Source organism: Ursus arctos, unplaced genomic scaffold (genome assembly GCF_023065955.2).
Source record: "Ursus arctos isolate Adak ecotype North America unplaced genomic scaffold, UrsArc2.0 scaffold_28, whole genome shotgun sequence".
In the NCBI taxonomy this organism is placed as follows: Eukaryota; Metazoa; Chordata; class Mammalia; order Carnivora; family Ursidae; genus Ursus; species Ursus arctos.
The window spans coordinates 116,120-138,668 of NW_026622963.1; the positions used below are offsets into that span (position 1 = coordinate 116,120).

General features: G+C 38.0%; 1 protein-coding gene across 5 annotated transcripts in view; it reads left to right on the forward strand.

Moving 5' to 3' along the window:
• Positions 1-22,549, forward strand: part of APH1B (aph-1 homolog B, gamma-secretase subunit) — a 52,883-nt gene that overhangs the window by 2,216 nt on the left and 28,118 nt on the right. For all 5 annotated transcript variants that reach the window (XM_026478240.4, XM_026478241.4, XM_026478243.4 and 2 more), the window contains exons 3-5: positions 5,153-5,223; positions 5,747-5,869; positions 17,031-17,158. In XM_026478240.4, coding sequence (XP_026334025.1) covers positions 5,153-5,223; positions 5,747-5,869; positions 17,031-17,158 — 322 coding nt within the window. The remainder of the gene's footprint in view (positions 1-5,152; positions 5,224-5,746; positions 5,870-17,030; positions 17,159-22,549) is intronic.

Sequence of the window (22,549 nt, forward strand, 5' to 3'; positions counted from 1 at the left end):
TTCTTCCTTCACTCATTCAAAAAATATTTCTTGAGAATTTACTTAGTGTCAGGCACTGTTCTAGGCACTGGGGATACATGATTAGTAGACAAGTCTCTGTCTTCATGGAGGTTATAGTGGAAAGAGACAACACTGAATGAACAATAAAATACACTGTATGCTAGAAGATAATAAGTGCCCTGGAGGAAAATAAGCTAGAGAAATAGTCATTGAAACAACAAGAAAAGCTGTTCCAGCTTAGAATTAATGTGTGCTTCTCTTTGCCACCACTGAAAATAAATGATTCTTATAGAGATTATGCCTACCATTATTTTGACTGTATTAGGGGAAAACGGGTTTATTTTGTGATATTTCATGTGATTTCATACCTATAATAGAAAGATATATTTAAAAAGCCATGGTTATGAGTTCCCTTTTTAGTCCAGGAAGTAGGTCATCTGTAGGATCCATGAGGACCTCACATGAAACCACTGATTTGAAATACAGCTTGAACTTGGAACCATACTTTCTTTCAGGCAGTCATGAGGTTGGCTTTGATTATGTAGTAAGGCTTAATGAAGTGATCAGTGTGCTCTTTTTATTTCTGCAAGTGAGATAATTAAGGCATTCCACAAATTTCATGTATGTAATCAAGACAACCTCAACAGCATCTCTTGTAATAGGCTTCTGATAATTTGTTCTTGCCAGGCCTTTTATATTTTTTACTTGTTGCATTTAAAGATTTTATATATTTATTTATTTACAGAAAGTGTGGGGGGTGGGGAGGGGCAGAGGGAGAGAGAGAATCTTAAGCAGGTCCATGCTCAATGTGGAGCTTGATGAGGGGCTCCATCTTACAACCCTGAGATTACTACCTGAGCTGAAATCAAAGAGTCAGAGGCTTAACTGACTGAGCCACCAGGTGGCCCTACTTGTTTCTTTTTTCTTTTATTTATTTATTCATTTATTTTAGAGAGGTGGGTGGTGGAGGGAGAGGGAGAATCTCAAGCAGACTCCACACTGAGTGGAGATCTCATGACCCTGAGATCATGACCTGAGCCAAAACCAAGAGTTGAGCAATCAACCAGCTGAGCCACCCAGGTGCCCCCTTAACTTGTTGCTTTTAATAACAGATATTGAAATTTCATAATGAAGCAATTTTAATTACAAATAGCAAACCAGGAAGCCATTGCTTAGAAGCAAAAGTCTTAGAAAAGGTTTAAAAATGAGATCTCCATTAGTTTCTGGAAATATTAAAGAGCAACAACCAAATACGAACAATTACATTTAAGTGTCCACAAGAATACAGTCCTTAACAGATGGACCATCTATTCAGCTGTGGTTGAATGTTTCTGGTATGCAACAGTTACTTTCACTCCAAAATTTAATTTTAACTGTAGAATATATTCAGGTAATCAAAATGTCCCTCTTTCTGACCTCTGCCCCACATAGCCAAATGAAATTTCTTACATGGTTGTCATCTTGTCTCTTTCAAGGCTACACATACCTCATTTCTTCACCTGGCCCTCAGAAGACACAGATGTGGCTTCTAAACCTTTTATCATCTCTTTTACGTCAGTAGACATCCCTTTTTGTTAGTGCCTGGAGTTTACCTGTGCTTAGGACCCAGCACAGTACCCTGCTGTGGTCGAAGTAACACAGAGAGCAGTGGCCTTTCCTACCCTTGCTTGGGCACTCTACTCTTAACTCGGTCTCAGGTTGCACTGTTTTTTTCCTGTCAGCAATATCATTGGCTCATGTTGGTTTTGCATTTTCACGTTTGTTGGTCCTACCTTTGAAGCAGACCTAATTTGGAATAGATTTTCACAGTTTCAGGACATGGGTTTAATAATCCCTCAGGATATTACTAAAATCCAACTTACCTTCAGTGACTGAATCTGCTGTTCTTTACCACCTGTTTCTTCATGGATTCTGCCTGGAATGCAACCTTTTATTGGCACTGTCCTACAGTTCTAAAGAAGTACAAGCTGAACATAGGTTGCCATTTTTAATGAGGGCAATGAGGGAGTGGGGACATACGGGAAAGGAATTACAGGTCAGTCAAGGCTCTCGTGACACCAAGTTCAGAGAAGCCTCTTTGGCCCTCTAGGGAAACCATGATTATTCCTCTGAAAGGGCCTTTGGAAATTAGCAAGCAGATGATAGGACAAGCCTGTATTAACAGGTACCTTTACTTGCCATTGCAAAATGCATCTTCACCAAGCCTTTGTATTATTGTACAATATTTTTCTAGCAAATTTTAGATATATTTGCTGTCATGTAGTTATATGTTAAAACAAGTTTGAGAATTATGATACATTATCCATGACTAACATATAAATGCATTTAACTTGCGCTCATATGCAGTACTACATTCAAATATAGGAACTTGGGTTCAATTAATATTTTAACTATCTCCACTTCCAAAGTAGGATTTCAACTTTAAAGTACTCAATCACATTTTTGCTATCTGAATTTGGTGCCAAGATTAAAACGTGGAAGGTTTGTACCAGTTTTTTACATATATGAAATTGAATCAAAATATATATCACTGCAGTCTAATATATATTTATTTCATGGGTCAGCCCTCGGGAACAAGTACTTCATCTTGAAGAATGAATAAATGAATTGTAACTTTCAGCCTAGCAAAGAGCTGTACTGTGAGGAACTGGCATGTGGCCACAAGTGATAGTCCTTCCTATAATAATTTCTTTAAAAATCCAAATTATGGTTGCATACATTGCCTAAAACATACATTAAACATTTTTTGACTTGTAGCTTTTGTAATTTAATTCAATTTTGTCTTATAATGCCGATACCATAAATATTTCCTAATTCTAGAACATCTTCCATTTATAGAAAAAATAAGATAATCATTACTACAATTTCTTTTTTTTTTTTAAGATTTTATTTATTAGAGGGAGAGAGAGCATGAGCAGGGGTGGGAGGGGCTGAGGGGGAGGGAGAAGCAGAAACAGATCCCCCCTGAGCAGGGAGCCCAAGGCGGGGCTCCATCCCGGGACCCTGAGAGCACAACCTAAGCCAAAGGCAGATGCTTAACCAACTGAGCCACCCAAGTACCCCACAAACTTTATATTTTAAAAATTGGACTTTTTCTTTTTTGTTCTTGGAAATAGTAATAAATGTAAACACAGAATTTCCACTTCAGTAAAACGGTCAAATTAAAAACATTGTCCCTCACATCATTGATCATGTGTTCTATCCATTAGGAACATCAGAACTAATGGTGTTTTCTCCTTTTTCATTTCCTAATGTTAGCATTGAGAACCGTTAATGCCAACAAACTTGCAACTTAGAATGAGGAAGTTTATTAAACTTTTGAATTTATATATTTAATACATTTGTGATAGCAATACCTTGCTATATCAGATAGCAAAAATCTTTTACTCATTGAGCGATTGATATAAAACAAATCCTCCAAAATTTGATTCTGTTGTACCATTATGTCCACTTGTTGATAGAGATTATTGCTATCATATATGTCTCTCAGCTTTAATTAGCCTTTAACAACATTCCTGTGACAGGTTATTTTATTTAGGAAAATTGGATATTTTAGTTGGTTAGTGCTCCAGAAAAAGATGATATAGCCACTGAAGTTTTGATTAATGTCCTTGCTACCAAATAATGCTTCTAAATGGAGAGCCCTGAAATGGCATATTGTTTCTTTTGGGTTTAGAAAAGCAAAAGGCCCTTTTCATTGTGCTTATTACTATTTTGGTTGAATTCTGCATTGCCTTAATTTAAAGTAATCAATGATATTTATATTATGTAATGAATAGGCCAGCTATATTGAATATGCATACCTTGAAATTTAACACAATGCTCAGAATATAAATATGTTCTGGTTAATTTAATTTTCTACTCTTAGAGTTAACCTAACTCATTTTGTTTCAGTACTTGGGGAAAAATCAGTCGAAAATGTTTGGTTTCTTTATTGCTTCAACAAATATACCTTCTCACAAATATAATGTAAATATCCTTTGAGTCAGGGTCGTTGTTGCAGAGTTTCTAGCCAACAAATGTTAGTAATAGTGACAGTAATAGAACTGACAGCCACACCTTGCATTCCTACCTAACACATCTGCATGGGAGCAGGGACTCATGATAAGTTTGTGAATTGTTCCCAACAGAAGCACAGATCATAAATGATCTGAAGATCATTTTTTATCGATCAGTATTCTAATGTTTCATTTAGGTATTCATTTATCTCCTTTTTTGAGGGTAGCATTTTATTCTTCTGTGGTTAATTCTCCCCTGATGCCTGATTGGGATATGAAACAAATATGTAGAATATTTTATCATCTGAGGATCATATGATTAAGCATCCATATGAGAGCTCAGACCATGGGCATTCTAGGATTTAAGAGTAAGGAGAGATTAGTGATTACCAATCATTGGTAGAGGTGAATTCTTTGGGAAACTGCTGACTAAATGAGACTTTGGAGGATGAGTATAACTTAGGTTCTACGAAGTGGAAGGTAAAAGGAAGGGTGGGAAAATAGCTATAACCCAGGCAGGAGATATTACAAAGTATCAACAAACTGGCATTGAAGATCTAGTACTTTGGGAAGAGGGAAAAATTCAGAGTGTTAGAGGCCATAGGATATTGAATTAAATAAATATTTACTGAGCTCAGAAAGTAGTCAGAGCCATTGCTTTTTTTCTTACTAATTCAATCCCTGATGGCTTGTTTACTTATATTCTTCTTATTTTTTCTTTTTTATGTGAAAAGTCAGATGAAAGGTAAAGTTGGTTGGAAATTCTGGTTGATTTTAGTTAATTGAAAATTTGCTGGGTTTTGTTTAAATAGATTTCATTTTATTTTGTTTACTATTTTTAGGTTTTACTTTTATTCCAGTTACCATGCAGGGTAATATTGGTTTCATTTCTACAATACAGTGTTTCAACACTTCCATACGTCACCGGTGCTCATTAAAACCAGTGTCCTCCTTCATCCCCATCACCTATTTAGCCCACCCCGCCCTCCCGGAGGAGCCCCCCTTTGTTCTCTAGAGTCACGAGTGTTTAAATGGATTTTAGATTTAAGGTGTAACCTGATCAGGAGCCTCAGTAAGTGTCTAGACTTTGAAATACCTGTGTGTTTTCCTGATGTACAGCTTTTTCTTTTAAAAAATTGTGTGCTTTGTTTTAGAAAAGCCAGTGAGGGTTTGAAGAGTATAAACCCGGATGAGACGGCACCTTCTATGCGATTACTGGCCTACGGTAAGTTGGAGCTGCATGCTGTCGTTAAGAGAAAAAGCCAGACTTGACATAAAAGCCATTTTTTAAAAAATATCTTTGCAGGTTTTTTTGCTTCTTTTAGAAAAAAAGATTTACCTATTTGAGAGAGAGAGAGAGAGAGAGAGGCTCACGTGCATGCGGGGGCAGGGGGTTGGGGGGAGGATCGAGATCCCTAAGTTGAGTCACCCTTTCTACTCCAGGCAGTCATCCCTCAAGCTCAGTTCCAGTTTTATGTCCTCTGTCTCGTCTATTGTTTCCGTGCCTTTCTAGATCTTTTTCTTTTTTCATTTCTCTGCTACATTCCACTGTTCATTTCCCTTCCTTTTACACCCTTCTCTGTTTATCATTTAGCCAAGCACTCATCTTTCCTGAGCCAGCCTTTCATTGCTTCTCCAACACCGTGTATACTATTTCCCCTTCAAAATAGTGTTGTCTAGTCCTTGGAAACTTGATTTGAAGAGAAATCATAGCTTGAAACGGGTCTAACTTCTTTCTTCCTCTGTAGTTTCTGGCTTGGGCTTTGGAATCATGAGTGGAGTATTTGCCTTTGTAAATACCCTTTCCGACTCCTTGGGACCAGGCACAGTGGGCATTCATGGAGACTCTCCCCAGTTCTTCCTAAATTCAGGTATGTGCCTACTCGTTGCGAATAGCAGTTTTCTGGTCTAAGTATTCATCCTTATTGGAGTTTTCTGGATTCGGAATTCAAAATTTAGATTTATATGATACCTTCTAAAGGCAAAATACTGTTAGATATCAGAAGTAAAGGACGTAGGAAAATAAAAATTTTGGTTAGAGTATTTTAGAATTTTAGGGTGGAATTTAGCTTATATAAAATTTATTTTTATTTTACTATACTAGTGTTGATGTGTAGTTGATGTATTATAAGTGAATTTTTATAGCTATATGCTTTTATATTTTTATTGGTTTGCATTTATCTTCAGTATAAGCCTTAGTCTTTAATTAGTCATCTTGGCCCCTTTTTGGGATAGGCAGTATAATTGAATTTTGAAATTGAGAGGGGAAAAAATGCTTCTTGTTTAATGTAATGTTATGCATCTAAAATGTACATTTAAACATATCTGTATCATTTAAAGAATCTTCCCTTTTTCTTAAGAATATTGGACTCTCACAGATGTTACCTATTAACATTACATTTGTTCTAAAAACCTAACACTTATTATTATAATTCATCAAAAAACTGTCAGAAAGGTTCTAAAATTCACTTATAATACATCAACTACACATCAACATTAGTATAGTAAAATATTCTCTGTTAGAATATTAACAGAGAACTTAGAGTCCCTTGTTTCTCATTGTTTTTCCCCCACAGGTAACTATTGCCCTGATTTTGTGTTATTAAGTGCCTAGGTTAACCAGGTTTGAAAGCTAGGTTTTTAACTTATATACATGTTCTGTTTTGAAGGTAAAACATGAAACTTTTACCTTCATGTAGTATCTGAAAAAAATTAATAGTTTTCCTGCTTTTGAACATTTAAAAATAAATCATGCTATATTCTTTGAAAAAAGAAGTTGAGAGGAAAAAATGATAATAGATGACTTGACCTTTTTATCCAAAAGTGCAGTAGAAAGGGATCATCAACTCATTTCAAACTGCTTTTTCACCCCCCAGGTAAAAATCGTCATCATGATGCAGTGATCATGCATTTGAGAGTTGTAATGTACATAATTAACATAAAATTTCTCTTCAGTTTTCGAGAGGAATCTTTTAAAAATAGTTTTAAGAAAATTCCACTGTATTTTTTGTTATCTCCACAAGTTATATAATTAAATTAAGTGACCCCCATGCGCATATCCTATTAAATATTATTTATTTAACATCTATACTAAAGGAATTTCTGTTCTCAAGGAGCTTACCCTCTAATAGAGAAAATAAGACTAAACAAAAGTGAATAACTATTTTAATACAGTTTAAGATAATACTAGAACCAGATACAGTGCCCAGATTTTAAGAACTGCTGCTGTAGTTCACAGTCGTCCCGCCTGTTGCAGTGATCCCTAAACCCCGTGGACTCTTGTTCCTCGTTTTAGTCCAGGCCTTGCTATCTCCTGTCTAGATTACATCCATCAACCCCCAACTCGTTAGTCTTTCTCAACAGACTTTCATGTGAATCTGGCCTGTATGCGGCCACCAAACTGATCTTCCCTGTACAAAATGTGTAATGACTTTCCAAGGTCTGTCGTTTCTAAGGACTAAGACAAGGCCCATTACATCCGGCTACAAGTTCACGGGTTGGACTTATTTAGTGGTGCCTCCAACAAAGCAAATTTTCTTCATTTTAAGCATTCCATAATTAGAACCTTTCTGACAGTTTTTTGATGAACTATAAGTGTTAGGTTTTTAGGACAAATGTAATGTTAATAGGTAACATCTGTTAGAGTCCAATATAAATTAAAGCATAATCAGGAGGGGGTATTACTGCTACAGTTTTGTATGTTTTCTGAAATGGGTCTTTTATACTGCTACATAAGCAATTTTCTTTTGGTTCAAGTAGCATTCTCCTAATGGAATTTATTTTTCTGCTAGCTTCTTTCACTAGATGGTGCTAACTCCCTTTCATAAGACTAGCTTTAAAATGATTATTTTGGAAGAAAGTGAAAAGGAGGTGCTAGCAGTTTGGGGGTTGTATTTGCAATTTCTATAAATTCAAGGGAAAATTCAATATTCAAAAGAAAATATTTTAATGTCTTTAGCTGTTAGGATGGCAGGCTGACCATGCTGTGAGTGTGTACGTACAGAGTGAAAGAGTAGTGATTTTATCATATGCAGGAGTTTGTTATAGGATCATTCTTTGGAGCATAAACTTTGCATTTTAAAATAATAACCCCAAATTTGTATATTATTTGTGTTTGTTGTATGTATTATTTATAACTGATATTGTTACCACTTATTTAGGCATGAGCTCATTTTTAATTTGTCAGTTAAATCTATAAGTTTATATGTTAGTTTAACATACTTCATTACAAATGCCTAACTAGTAATCAGAATAAATAAAGCTTATGGGGTCACTAATTAGTATATTTATGTTAGTATCAGAGATACACTCTATGATACCTGTGTATACATAGGTTTTCATGTTACAGGTAGGCATAGTTTATAAATAATATGTATAAGTTCATTATTTTTTATTTGTAGTTGTGTAGGCTAGCATTAACTTTTCTTCGAATCATTACCATTTCTTAGTAATGCTATATAAAGGCAAAAGTATGGAAATTGGAGTCCTAAGTTCAAGTCTTATTCTGGCTCATTAATTTAATGTTTTGGGCAAGTCCATTTGATCGTTTAATCACTCATTCCATACATGAGTATTAAGTATTTTTATTAAACAGAAGTTATAAGCTATGACAGTACAGTTTAGTTAATGCCTATACCTTCTACTCCTAGTGGGGAATAAAGACAAACAGCTAATCATAATAAAGTGTGACAGATGCTGTGATGAGGAAGAGCCATGAGCACACAAAAGTCAAGCTCTAACTCACACTCAGATGGTTTTGTGCTTCTATTTTGTAGTACTTCCTGCACTTGTAATTAATTGGTCAACAGTGTAGTTACTTACGTCTCTCCAGCCGGATGCTAAGCCTTTTAAGTGCAAGGACTGTGTCTGCTTTGTTCACCCCAGCACCTTGCGGAGACCTTTATTGCTAGATGGACTCAAATATTGATTGAAAAAATGAAAGCTAGGCACAGCTTATGGAGGAAGTGCTATTTGAGTAGGAACTGTGAAAGGATAAATAATAGCTAGGCAGGCAAAAGGAGGTTGTCAGGGAGGAATGTTCCCAGTGGAGGAAAGAGGTGTCTTCCCTACTGGCCTAGAGGTAGGAAAGACGTTGTTCACTGGGCAAAGGAAGTACTGGACTTTCATTTAACCCTCAATTTCCTCATCTTTCAGGAAAAACAAAAACAATACCTAGCTCAGAGTTGTAATGAATTACATGAAATTAATTTAGAGGGTATATATTTAAGTGATCTAATAAACTTTAAAATGGCCTAAAGATAGAGAATTTGGTTCTTATCAGGATAGAGAATTCCGTTCTTGAAATTAAAAAACAGGATTTAGAGGCTAATTTCTTTTCGTGGAATCTGGGTTTATCACTCTGAATTGCCTCCCTTATGCTTTAGGAGAAAAATGTCTTTAACTAGTACTCAGTAAGAAGGGAAACTAATATTTTATTTTTAAAACTTCCCCAAATCAGGGGCACCTGGGTGGCTCAATCAGTTGACTGACTCTTGATTTCAGCTCAGGTCATGATATCAGGGTCATGAGATCAAGCGCCTCGTGGTTCTTGGGCTCCGTGCTCAGTAAGGAGTCTGCTAGAGATTCTCTCCTCTCCTGCCCGGTCCCTTGCTCATACCTGTGATGTGCTCGTGCGTGCACTCTTTCTTTCTCTCTCAAATAAATCTTTAAGAAAACCCAAAACTTCCCCCAAATCATTTCATTTATATTTTCTTGGTAGTGCTCCTGTCTAGGTAAGGTTTTAAACTTTTTAGCCACTCACTAGGAGAAATCAGTACAGGTCAGACCCCATGTGGAGTATCACGTTCAGCTCTGTGCACTGTTGTTTAACAGGAATACTGAAGAACTAAAATTGGTACTGAAGAACAGTGTGAGTATGGTGAATTTTAATTTCTTATAATAAAGTATCATAACTAACTGCCACTGTTTATGACACAGGGACATTCCATATGCTGTAGTATGTCATCAGTGTTGTCATCAAATATATTTGTTCGTTACATCAGTAGTATAATAGTCTTTCCTTCAAGCTGCTCAAGTAACTGAGAATGGAAAATTATACTTTTGGATTGTCCTTTCACTAAATCTTGGCCTATTAGAGACTAGCAGCCTGGGATATGTTACCATGTGTGCAGAGCACAGGTCGCCACCTGCATGCAGTGTGCAAACTGGCAGCTCAGTGGTTTGCTCCGCAGAGTTTGGCTGAAGGAATGATGCAGGCTGTGGCTCCTTCAGGTATGTTCCGTGCCACTTCCTGAAACACTGCTGTCTCTTGTCACACGGCCGAGTGTTCGGCCCCTGCTCACCCCTGTGCGGCTCGGGCATCTGATGGCTTCTGCTTCTCATTTCTCTTCAGGACTCTTGTTTCTTCTTCACATGTGAGTCAATCCTTATTTTCTACATCTACTGCTGCCTTTAATTTTTTTGTGTTTTTGTGTTTAGTTTTTTTTTTTTTTTTTCCTCCCTAGAGAAACTCCCAGAGATATTTTTCATAGCAGTGATGAGCAGGTACTGCTCTGTGTGGGTGATTTGCACGGGAAAAAGTAACATTTTTGGAATATCATCTAGCATAGTATCTTCTTTCATTCAGTCTCATAGGAATATATATTTTATCCATTATATCTAATATTTACAGTTTGAAAGGGGGAGAAAATCTGCCTTGTTTTCAACTTTATTGATCAGGCTGGTCTTCCTCAACCACCTCTGCTTGATCCTGTGAAGCTCCATGGCTCTGTTGGGAGCATGTCCTGTTGGGGGCATTTACATCTATTCTTGGCCTATTTCCCATCAGCAAGGATGCTCTTCAATGCTGGGATCACTTGTACCAGTTTACTTCTCTATCTCTCCACCGTGCTTCCAAAGAGAACTAGGGTGTTCATGTCAGAGCTGCCGCATCGCGCGATTTCTGGGGAAATCATTCACTTTGTAATATGTTTCATTGGTTTACTGTGAGGTTTTTCATTGCTATTCCTGGAGCATGTTTTAGCCAAATTTCCTGAAACCAGACTTTTTGTATTATATACATAAATGTTCGGAAATCTTTATGGTTCTTTTTAAAGGAACCCTGAGGTTTACTTTAAAGGATAGGTCTATTTGATTTTATCAGCTTTTTCATTGTGCTAAAGTTCTTCACCAAAAATTTAGTTGAATATTTTGATTTACAAAGACTTACCCAAATAGTAACTTTGAATATTGAATATTTCAGTCTTGAGATTAAAGTCCTGGTTTCAGATGGTAGGCTGCTTTTCCATCTCTAGGGGGACTTTTTCTTCTTACATTCAGTGGAACAATGATTTGAGTACTGCTGACTTCTCATCGGAAATTTTGGAGAACAGAAGACAGTGGAACAACATCTTTAAGTGATGTATCTCTGAAGTCTTCCTCATTTCAGTTGATGCCCTTCCATCCTTCCCGTTGCTCAGGCCAAAAACCTTGGAGCAGTTTCTGATGCTTCCCTTTTTCTTTTAACTCACATCTAATCCAACTGCAGGTCTTATCTCCAACTTTCATTGAAATCTCCATCCAAGTTCTTTTGTGCTTTGTTTTGCTTTATATTGACATCAGGAATAGATGGTTTGGGAGCTGGTTTGGAGCAAATGCTTAAAGGAAAAGTAAATCTGATGGTGCTGAAACTATTCCAGGCCAGAAACAAACATGGAAAGGTCCTAGTTAACCTCATAAAGCCAACACAGCATTAATACAAAGCAGTAGGATCCTGAGAGCCCACACTCTCTGCACGCTGCTAGAAGATAGGTTCCCCATTAAAGATTTATACCCCAGGTTCTGGTGGGCACTGCCTTGACCACCAATGCTCCCAGTGGCAGCTATAGCCAGTAACTTTTTTTTTAAATTTGATTTTTAAGTAATCTCTACACCTAATGTGAGGCTCAGACTCAAACTCCAAGATCAAGAGTCACATGCTCCACTGACTGAATCAGCCAGGTGCCCCAAGCTATAGTGAATATAACTTTTGGCATGGTTTGTTACACACCATTTTTGTGACAATAGCTGGGTAATACAGAGAGTTTCAATTTTTTTTTTTTTAATATACCACATGTGAGGAAAAAAGAGTTGACTTGTATTTCTTCAAAAAGCCTTCCTAGAATCAACAATGGCAGTTGGAGCAGGATTCGTCAATGGCACTATTGACATTTGGGTCAGATAATTACTTGTTGGCAGGAGATGGAAGGGTGTCTTGTGTGTTGTAGGGTGTTTAACAGCATCCCTGGCCTTTATCGACTACATGCCAGAAGTACCTCACCCCAGTGTGGCAACCAGAAATGTCTACGGATAGTGACAAATGCTCTCTGGGGGCAAAATTGCCTCACTTGTGAATCACTAAGTTAGAAGGCAGATTTGGGTTCAGTTTGAGAAGGAACTTTCCCACAGTGACTGTTTTAATGAAGTGAGATTCTAAACTGGATTTGAAGTGGGTCCTGTGGGATTTACTTTTTCATTGCATGGGGATTGATCAGAAAACATCTAATAGGCTTCCCAGTGCTCACTCTCCACACTGATGAACTAATCTGAAGAGAGAAGTTCATTATTCTTTACCATATGCTAGCAAGAATTTAAACAAAGTCGTATTTTGGGCAGTCTGTTCAGCTCATGAGCATACTTTAGAAGCATTTTCATAAATATGAAATGATTAATGCTGTTTAAATGCCAGTAGTCATTCAGATTGCTTTCAGAACATCTCCTTATGATCTCGCTGGTATTAGAGGACACTATTACACCTTTCTTACTGCTGTGTAGCTTGAGATGGTGTTCAAAATGTCTTTTTTAAATCTTGGAGAATTATTTGATTAGTAATATATATACTGCTGTATTATAATAAGAGGTCACAAAATTGTCATGTTTTTTAAAACAAAGTTTTTAAGTTAAATCCCTATTATGGGAAAGACATTTTCAAAAATATTTAGTTCTGTGGCTTGACTTCTACTTGGGCGAGGTCACTGGAGATCTCTTAAGAACCCAGAGAGTATCTGCAACCAAGAAGGATGGAGGAGAGTCCCTCACTGCACAGAACCTTGACACCCCAGACTCTTTTCTCGGAAAAAGAAGCCAGAAGCTCATTAGTGATCACGTCCTGTCTGTGGGCAGTTGAGGCTAACCTTTGGCTTTGCAAAGTCTGCCTCTGCCTGTTGCTGCTACCACCCAGCGGCAGCCCTTGGCTCTCTCTGGCATAGAGATTCTGTGAAGTTGTCACAGAAAGCCAGATGATAGCAGTTTCAGTACTGGTAGGATCCAGTGTTAGAATCAGTTGCTATTTTAGGCCGTTGTCTTTGCAAGGACAGAAAAGTAAATATTAGGAATAAGGGAGAGAGTGACAAGCATGAAAATGAGGATGTTTATGAATCTCTGTGTTAGAACATTTGGAGTATATTCAAGGACAAAAGAACCAAATAGTAAATGTAGTCTTTTTTTTTTTTTAAGACTTATTTATTGATTTGAGAGAGAGAGAGCAGGAGTGAGAGGGGCAGAAGGAGAGGGAAAGAGAGAGAATCCCGACTGCAGACTCCCTGCTGAGTGCAGAGCCCAATATGGGACTCGATCCCGGGACTCAGATTGAAATCAAGAGTCACACTCAACCGACTGAGCTACCCAGGTGCCCCTAAATGTAGCTTCTTAAAGATAACCCTGAAACATTTTGCTTAGAAATAGGTTAAAACATTCTTTACCAAGAGAATTTGACTTAAAAGATTGTTGGAAGTCCATTATCAAACTAGCAGCTACGATTTCACAAACAGATGTACAATACCTGTTAGAATTATTCAGATTTTTTTTTTAAGATTTTCTTTATTTATTTGACAGAGAGAGAGACAGCCAGCGAGAGAGGGAACACAAGCAGGGGGAGTGGGAGAGGAAGAAGCAGGCTCCCAGCGGAAGAGGGAGCCTGATGCAGGGCTCGATCCCAGGACTCGGATCACGCCCTAAGACGAAGGCAGACGTTTAATGACTGAGCCACCCAGGCGCCCCAGAATTATTCAGATTTCTTTAACTAACTTTCTTTGTTGCTTTCTTTCTTTGTCTCCTTCTCTCTTAGAGAGTGTGTGCATGCGTGGGGTGAGGGAGAGAGAGAATCTTAAGCAGGCTCCACATGCGCAGAGCCTGTCGCAGGGCTCGATTCCACGACCCTGAGATCATGACCTGAGCTGAAATCACGAGTCAGGCATTTAACTGACTGAGCTACCCAGGTGCCCCAGAATTGTTCAGATTTCTGATTAATGTTCCAAAACACTAGAAATTATGGAAGCTCCTTTTATTAATCTGGGTTATAAATGAATTGTGATATTTTTATGATTAATTTGGAGAAGGTTTTTTCCTACTGTTACGAATATTAGAACAGCAAATTTTATAGCGTTAGATTTACTGAAGGACTTTTAGAATTTTATAGTTAGGTACCTGAAATGAGAAAGTTTTAGTAATTAGAAGAGTATCCTAGAGATACTATTAGCGAATCTTCATTTCTAGTTGGATTTCCATTTGCTAGAGAGAAGTATCAAAATTGTATGTACCTCTAGCTACATGTATGTGGCAGAATAGGTATTCAGGTCTCAGTTTCTGTTGGACCTCTGACCAGTTGCAGAGGGGATAAACAATGAATCCCAATATTCTAAATGGCACATTGTAATAGTAAAGGCTTATGATGACATGGAAGCCAGCCAGAAATTAATGCCAGCTGAATAAATAAGCAGTCAAGTAAAAACTTACGGTAGTTTAACAAATGTCTGAGAATTCCCCTTTGGATACTGTGTTAATGAAAACAGTAAACTAAAAGGATGAGGCAGAGTCCCATGAAATTATGTTTTGTGCACCGTGGTAGCCCAGTGCCCAGCAGAGTGCCTGCCCATGGTGGACATCGAATAAGTACTTGTTGTATGGATTAAGGAAAGAGGGGAGGAAGAACATAAATGTGAAAGTAATACAAGGTCAGAGAAGGAAAGAATCTGTAAGAGTGAAGAAGAGTGCATTTTAGCACACTCCCCACACTACTGTTGCTGCTTGCCTCATTTTCCTGCCTGACCGTACAACTCACGAAAGGCCCTGCCGTCCTCATCTTTGAATCTGGAGGCTGCAGCACATGGTAATGTCGTTCACTGAAAAGCTGTGGTTTACAAAGCACTGTTCTTCCCTGCAACAGCCCTATGAGATATTATTGTCCCTGTTTTAGAAATAAAGGAAACAGAAGGTGAAGGAAGTTAAATAGTCTGCCCAAAGCCACAGCGTGGAGCCGGCACTCCATCTCAGGACTGTGTGACTCCTGAGCTCTTGGACAGCGTCTTCAGGCCAGACTATCCAGGTGCTCAGTAAATGTGTGCTGAGTGTTCCTACAGAAATGAAGAGTGGGTGTCAGAAAGAATTCACCAAGGAGATGACATCAAGCTAAATCTTGAAGTAAGATTTGGATATGGTGAAATGGCAGGGGGGTAGTGAGTATTCAGGCAAAAGGGACAATCAGTGTAAAAAACATGTAAAAGCACAGAGACATAGAGTGTAAGAGTGTTTGTTTTCTGCCTTGTAGACTATATTTGAGGATTAGTAAAGGGTAATAATTTGGGTCTAGGTTGTAGAGGGCCTTGGGTGGTAATCCAAGATATTTGGACTTTGCTTTGGACACAGTATCAATTCATCAAAGATGTTTTTTAGCAGGAAAGTACCTTATGTCATTTGAGTCTTAGTCTACTGCCCTCCCAAAGTTACATAGTTTAAAATCCCTCCTCTCCTTAAAAGTATTTACCATCATTTCCTGAAATGATGGCACAGTGTCACTAGATAGAACAGCTTGCTTTCCTCCAACCACAGTAGTTATGTCCTTTTAATATTGTTTTTGGATATTTTTGACTTTGTATAAATAATAGACATTTTCCCACAATATGCTTATTTCCCCACTGAGCTTTATACTCTTGAGATCATTTATAATATAGATCATATAGTATACCATTGTGTGAATACACCACAAGTCATCCATTCTGGTAATGATGAAAATTTTTTGTTATTACAAACAGTGCTGATATAAATATTCTTATATATGTCTCCTTGTGCAAATATGTTAGTTTCTCCAGAGCAGTGGTTCTCAAATTTGACCGTACTTCGGAATCCCCTGCAGGGCTGTTTAAACACAGGTTGCTAGACTCATTGTCTGATTCAGGAGGTCTGGCGTGGGTCCCAAGAATTTGCATTCCTAACAAGTTCTCAGGTACTAGTGATCTATTGATCCAAGAACCAACTGCTTCAGAGTATAGATCTAGCTGTGGAATTGCTGGAATGAAATAGAGAATACATATTTTCAACTTTACTAGGCAATCCTAGATTGTTTTCCTATCTGCAATGTGAAAGAGAATTGTCAGACTTGAATTTTACCAGATTGGTGGGTGTTACTTGTATCTTATTATGTGGCCGAAAAGGAAAATTGATATGCCCTTTTTTTGCTATTAAAACTTTCAGAATATTTGGAACTTGCTCATTTTAAATAATGTTTCCAGGACACAGGAGACACACACACACACACACACACACACACTATTCCACAGAAAAACCTGGGTGTGCTGATCAAATTCAGTTTTGATTGCCTAAGAAGAATCTAAGATAAATTATTGTAATTTTTAATATTTTTATTCTTCCATTGGCCTTTAAAAGAAAAAAAAGGTAAGAACACAGGAGAAATTCCACTTTAGTGAGAAGACTTGTTTAAATTGAAGATACTCCATTTAACTGAGGAAAGTACAGAAGGCTGATTTGGAAAGATGTGATTAGATACCACACTAGTTTTATTCTCTTTCTCAGAGAAACTCCCTGAAAACCAGGTCCAAGCTGACTTGAGGTTTAACAGGTTCACATTCTCGATGGGAAGTTGCTGCAGAGCTGACCCTGTATTCAGACGTGTTGCTTTCCAAGTTGATATTTGAGCAAACGTGTGTGGGAGTCCTGGTTCTGGCAGGCGGTGTTTAAACTTGCAGTGTGGTGTACCCCAGGAGCTTGTGTCTCATGAGCAGCTGGTCGGTGACTGGGCACTAATGGATGACACTCTTTCAGCTTTCATGACGCTGGTTATCATACTGCTGCACGTGTTCTGGGGCATCATATTTTTTGACGGCTGTGAGAAGAAAAAGTGGTCTGCGCTTCTTGTAGTTCTTCTGAGCCATCTGCTGGTGTCAGCCCTGGTGAGTACTGCCACCATGCTCACACTGTGTTTTGTAACTCAGGTCCCCATATCTAAAACGGTAGATTGCGTTCCAGATTTCAATGAAATACGTGCTCGTGGTCAAATGAAGAAATTCCGAAAAGTTGTTGATTGAGTGAATGAGTGAATGGAAGATAAATAAATCATCTAAGTCTTCCTATAGAAAAAAGCAACTATTAATTTGTTGGTTGATTTCATTAAAGATTTTTTTCTATGTATCTTTCTTTTATGGGTATAATCAAACCTGAAGTAGTCTTGTATTATGCTTATGTTATGTAACACATCTTAAACAATTTCCATGATATTGTAAATCCTTTTAATATGTAAATTTTAATAGCCTTATATTATTACATAAAAATTGCAGTTTGCTTAACTGTGATTGATCACATCTTTTTCTACTTTTGCTTCTTATAATGCTATCCTGAACATCTTTGTACGTGGAAGTTTTTCAGTACGATATTTAGATTCCAAGGAATCAAAATATGACGTTAAATGGTATGAATATTTTTAATGCCCTTGATGTCAGTTGCTAAAATACTCTCCACAAATGTTGTACCATTTTTGCTCATTTTGATCAATAAGAAGAGTGCCCAATTTACTCCCTCCACACTGAAATTATAAGTATGCCAATTTTCAAAATAAAGTTTAAAAAGAAAGCTTGATTAGATACATTTTTTAAGAACTATTTAATGCTTTGGGTCTGACTTTCATTGTAATTTGTCATATATTTACATCAGAATTATCCCCACCACTGCCTTGTCCAGACCCTTATGATTTCTCACTTCAAAGTATTAAAAAAGTTCCTTCTGGCGATGTCCCGCCTCATGTTTCTCTCTTCTCCATCTGTTTAGAGTTTATATCAGGTTTCTCATACTGGGCTCCTTGACCTCTGATCCATCTAAAGTGCAGTCTTACAGGGGTGCTTGGCGGGCTCAGTTAGTAGAGCGTGTGCCTCTTGATTTCAGGATCATGAGTTCGAGCCACACGCTGGGCATAGAGATTACTTAAAAGATAGGTAGATAGGCAAGTAGATACAGATAGATAGATAGATAGATAGATACATACATACATACATACATACATACAGGAAGCAATAAGATTGCATTTTTATCTACCTAAAACCTTTCAGTGGTGCAGGATACTAAAATTGCCTTTAATATGATGGCAACTATGTGAAGCCAGGTCTTCATTGGAAAAAAGACGGGAAAGAGACTGCATTAAAATATTAACAGCATTTATCTCTGAGTGGATTTTTTTTTTTTTTGAGTAAAGCAATAGAAGTTTATTAAGCAAGGATACAGGAAAAGCTCTCAAGAGTGAGAGGGGTCCTGACAGGGTTGCCCTCTTTTTTTCTTTATAGTTTTTGGCTTGTTCCAAATTTTCTGCAATGTACACTTTTATAATCGGAAAAGAAATTACATGAAAAAACAGATGTCTTTTTTATAGATCCAATTGGCTGTTCATTCACTTGATAAATATTTGCTGCATGCCTTCTGTGTTCCAGGCACTGTTCTAGGTAAACAAAACAGTTTAGTGAACAAAACAAAGATCTGTTTTTACAGTTTAGTTGGGGAGAGAGAGGCATTAAGCAGTAGGCATAATAAATAATAAATTTCATAGTGATAGATGCTGTGGACAGTAAAGCAGGTTAAAAGGAATCCAGAGTGTAGGAGATATCAGATTTTTGAATTAGGTGGTCAGAGTAGGCCTCATTGTGAAGGTGACATTTGAGCAAAGAAGTGAAGTAGATTGGTCATGTGGCTGTCTGGAGAAAGAGCATCCTGAACTGCACAGCCAGTGGCAAAGTCCTAAGAGCAAAGAACTTGCCTGGCCTGATTTTGGAAGTGAGGGTGGCCCGAACTGAGCGAGCCAGGGGAAAGTTAGGAGGTACTGTCACAGAGTTGAAGGTGGGAGGGAAGTAGAGGTTGGAAGTGAGAACCACATCTATAATGCAGGACTTTGACATTTACTCTCTGTGAAATAGGAGTCGTTGTAGGGTGTTTAGGAGAGGGACATGATCTAACTCACATTTTAAAAGGATCACTTTGCTACGTTAAGAGTAAACTGTAGCAGGGAAAAAGATTATAGTCATCAAGAGGAGGATGGTGATAATTTGGGTGAAATAGCAATGGATATAATGAGTAATGATCAGATCGAGAACATATTTTTGAAAGTAGAGCCAGCACTATTTCCTGAAAGACTGGATAAGTCTTAGGAGAGAAAGAAGAGGAGCCAAGGATGTTTCCAGAGTTTTGGCCTGGACTATTGGAAGGATGGAGTTGCCATCAGCTGGGATGGGGAAGCTTGTGAGGGGAGATCAGGAGTTTATCTGGACATATTATAAATGTAATGAGGTGCCTATTGGACATCCAAATGGAAATGTTTGTTAGGCAGTTGGATGAAAAATCTGGAGTTTGGAAGAGAAATCCAGGCCAGAAAACGTGATTACGAGGAGTAAGTTTAAGCAGACAAGAAAAGAGGCCCAAGGACTGAGCCTTGGGACACTCCCACATTGAGACTGGGGAAAGAGGAGCCAGCAAAGGAGACTGACAAGGAGCCACCTAGTGAGGTTGGAGGAAAACCAGGAGCCAGGTGTCCTGGAAGCCAAATGTATTGAGGAGAAAATGAGCAGCTGTAGCAGATGCCGATGGAATAAAACCCAGACTTCTTTCTTTGACCTAAGCCTCTTACCAACCTTACTGGTGCAAAACTTCCCTCTTGCTGCTCCCCGCAGTTCACATCCTGTACTCCACCTAAATCGATCCATTGTGGCTACCCAACAGACATGTCTTGTCTGTGCTGTTTTATCTGCAGTGACTCGTCTCCCCTTAACCTAAGTCAGTTTGGAAAAGTACTCATTCCGTGTGAAGCCTCCCTGGAAAAGGTGCATATTCCAGACTCAGCACAATCACTAGCCCTTAATTCGCAGCTGTGTTATAACACTTACCCTCAGAGAGCATTGTTTTATTTAATAAAGTTCTTCTCTCTCTCTCTCTCCAACTAGAGCTTGATCATCAAGTGTGGGACCTTATCTTATCAATCTTTGTCTCTTCAATCCAGTAAATGTTGTTGAATATTGAATAGTTGATATTCTCTTTAATGATTAAAAAGAACCCAGGAAAATAAACTAAAATAAAAAGAACCTGGGAAATTTGAAAGATTATATACCAAGATGTCAACAGTGGTTATCTCTGAATAGCAGATTTCAGAGAATGTTTAGGTAATTGTTTTATTAAAATACACATACAGAAAAGTATACAGATCAGAAGCGTACATCTTGATGAATGTAACCTAACTGAAAACTAAAACATTATCAGCTCCCACGAGCCTCCTGCTACATCCTGACTTCTAACACTGCAGCTTGTCTTGCTTTTCAGTATTTTACGTAAACAGAACCATATAGTCTTTGCTCTTGTGTCTGACTCCTTTCACTCAACAGCATGTTTGTGGGATTCATCTGTAGAAATAGCTATTAATTGCTCAGTTTTTGCAGTATACTACTTTGTGACTATACCTTGCTTTGTCCATTGTACAGCAGAAATGGTGTCTCCAACTTCTAACTATTGTGAATAGTAATGCTTTGAGTGTTCTAGTATATGTCTCTTTTGAATATATGTACACATTTCTTTTGGATATATATGATATCTACCTAGGAGTGGAGTTGCTGGTCATAGGGTGTGCATAGATCAACTGTCAATACCACTCAGTTTTTCAGAGTAATTGTATCAACTTAGATCCCCACCATTAATATGTAAGTGGCGGTCCCTCCCCCTCATCACCAACGTTAGTGTGTCACTCTGTTTTTACTCATCCCACTGGGTGTGTGGTGGCGTCACATTGTGGTTTTAGTTTGCATTTCCCTAGTGATTAATGGGATTAAGCATGTCTTCATATATTTGTTGGTCATTTGGATAATTCTTCTGTGAAGTGTCTGTTCAGGCCTCTTGCTTATAATCCTGTGGGTTGGCTTTTTGATTTTTAGGAGTTCTTTCTGTATTCTCTAAAAAAGATCTTTGTCAGATGTACCTATTTTAAATAACTTCTCCTACAGTGTGGTTTATCTTTACATCCTCTTTATGTTGTCTTTTTTACGAACAAAAGTTCTTTATTTTAACGTAGTTTAATCAATTTTGCTTTATAATTTGCAGTTTTTGTTTTCTGTTCAATAAATATTAACCTATCTGAATTTCAAGTTTTAAAATTTGTTTATTTTACTCATTTGTGTGTTTTAATTTTCTACAACAATTACATATTGCTTCTGTAATTGTTTAAAGGAGAAAAATTCTAAAGAAACTAAAGAGAAATACAAAAGAACTTAGCACCATGTGAAGTAAATTAAAATTCAGTGGATTTCTGAAGAATCCAGAAAATGCTCAATGCCTCCCATGCCCACAGATGCCTCTTGAGAAAAACACTTTTTCTGCATAAGGTGCCACCTGCAAAAGCAGCCCGTTTTCCTGGCCAGAGCTGATAGGCAGGGTCAGTATCTTAACCAGGGGCATGTGCAGGTAGGGTGAGGGTAAGAACAGTAACAAGCCATGGAGGCACTCCCCTTGAAGCTCCTTGTAGGCAGAGGTCTATTGTGACAGGTTGACCCCATTATATCTTCTCCTTTGTTAAGTGTAAGTGATGGGCTACTTGGAAACCCATCTCCCCGTGTTACTGTGGCCCAGTAAAGAAAGTCTTTCTCCTTCTCTCAAAGGCCAGTCCCTCCACCTGGGCTCTAGTTCCAGTTCTCTCCTACAAGGACTTCACTCCTCTGATTGTGCCCTCAATCCCACATCACCAGCTTTTCCCTCTCTTCATCAGCATATAGACATATCTTAAAACCCTCCACTATTGCCCTTCCCCCATCTAGCTATCACTCCTTTTTTCCATCACAAGGAAATTTCTCAGAGTTACCTCCATTAACTTTGTCTATACTTATTCACCTCTCATACTTCTAGTCCAGTCTGGCTTCTGCTCAACCACCCTTCTAAAACTGCACTTGTCACGATCAAAGAAGACCTCTATTTCTCCAGATCTAATGGACATTGGTGTTTTGTTTTCATCTCGGCAGCCTTTAAAAAAGTTGACCATTCTCTCTCTCAAACATTTTCCTCTTTTGACTTCTACATCACACTGTCCTGATTTTCCTCTTACTTGTTTGCTCTTCTCAGACCCCTTTGGTTACTCTTTTTCAGTAAGAGTCAGGCCGATAGAATGGTGTTGACACTTTTAATTTGCTCCTATGATGCTAAACAGCACAAATTTATAAATGTTAGGACTTTCCCTTACCTCTATAATAGCTCCCTAGGTAACTGCATTCAGAGCCATGGCTTTAAATACTGTCTGTGCACTGTGCTTCTCTATTCCTTTTTCTAGCCCAAGC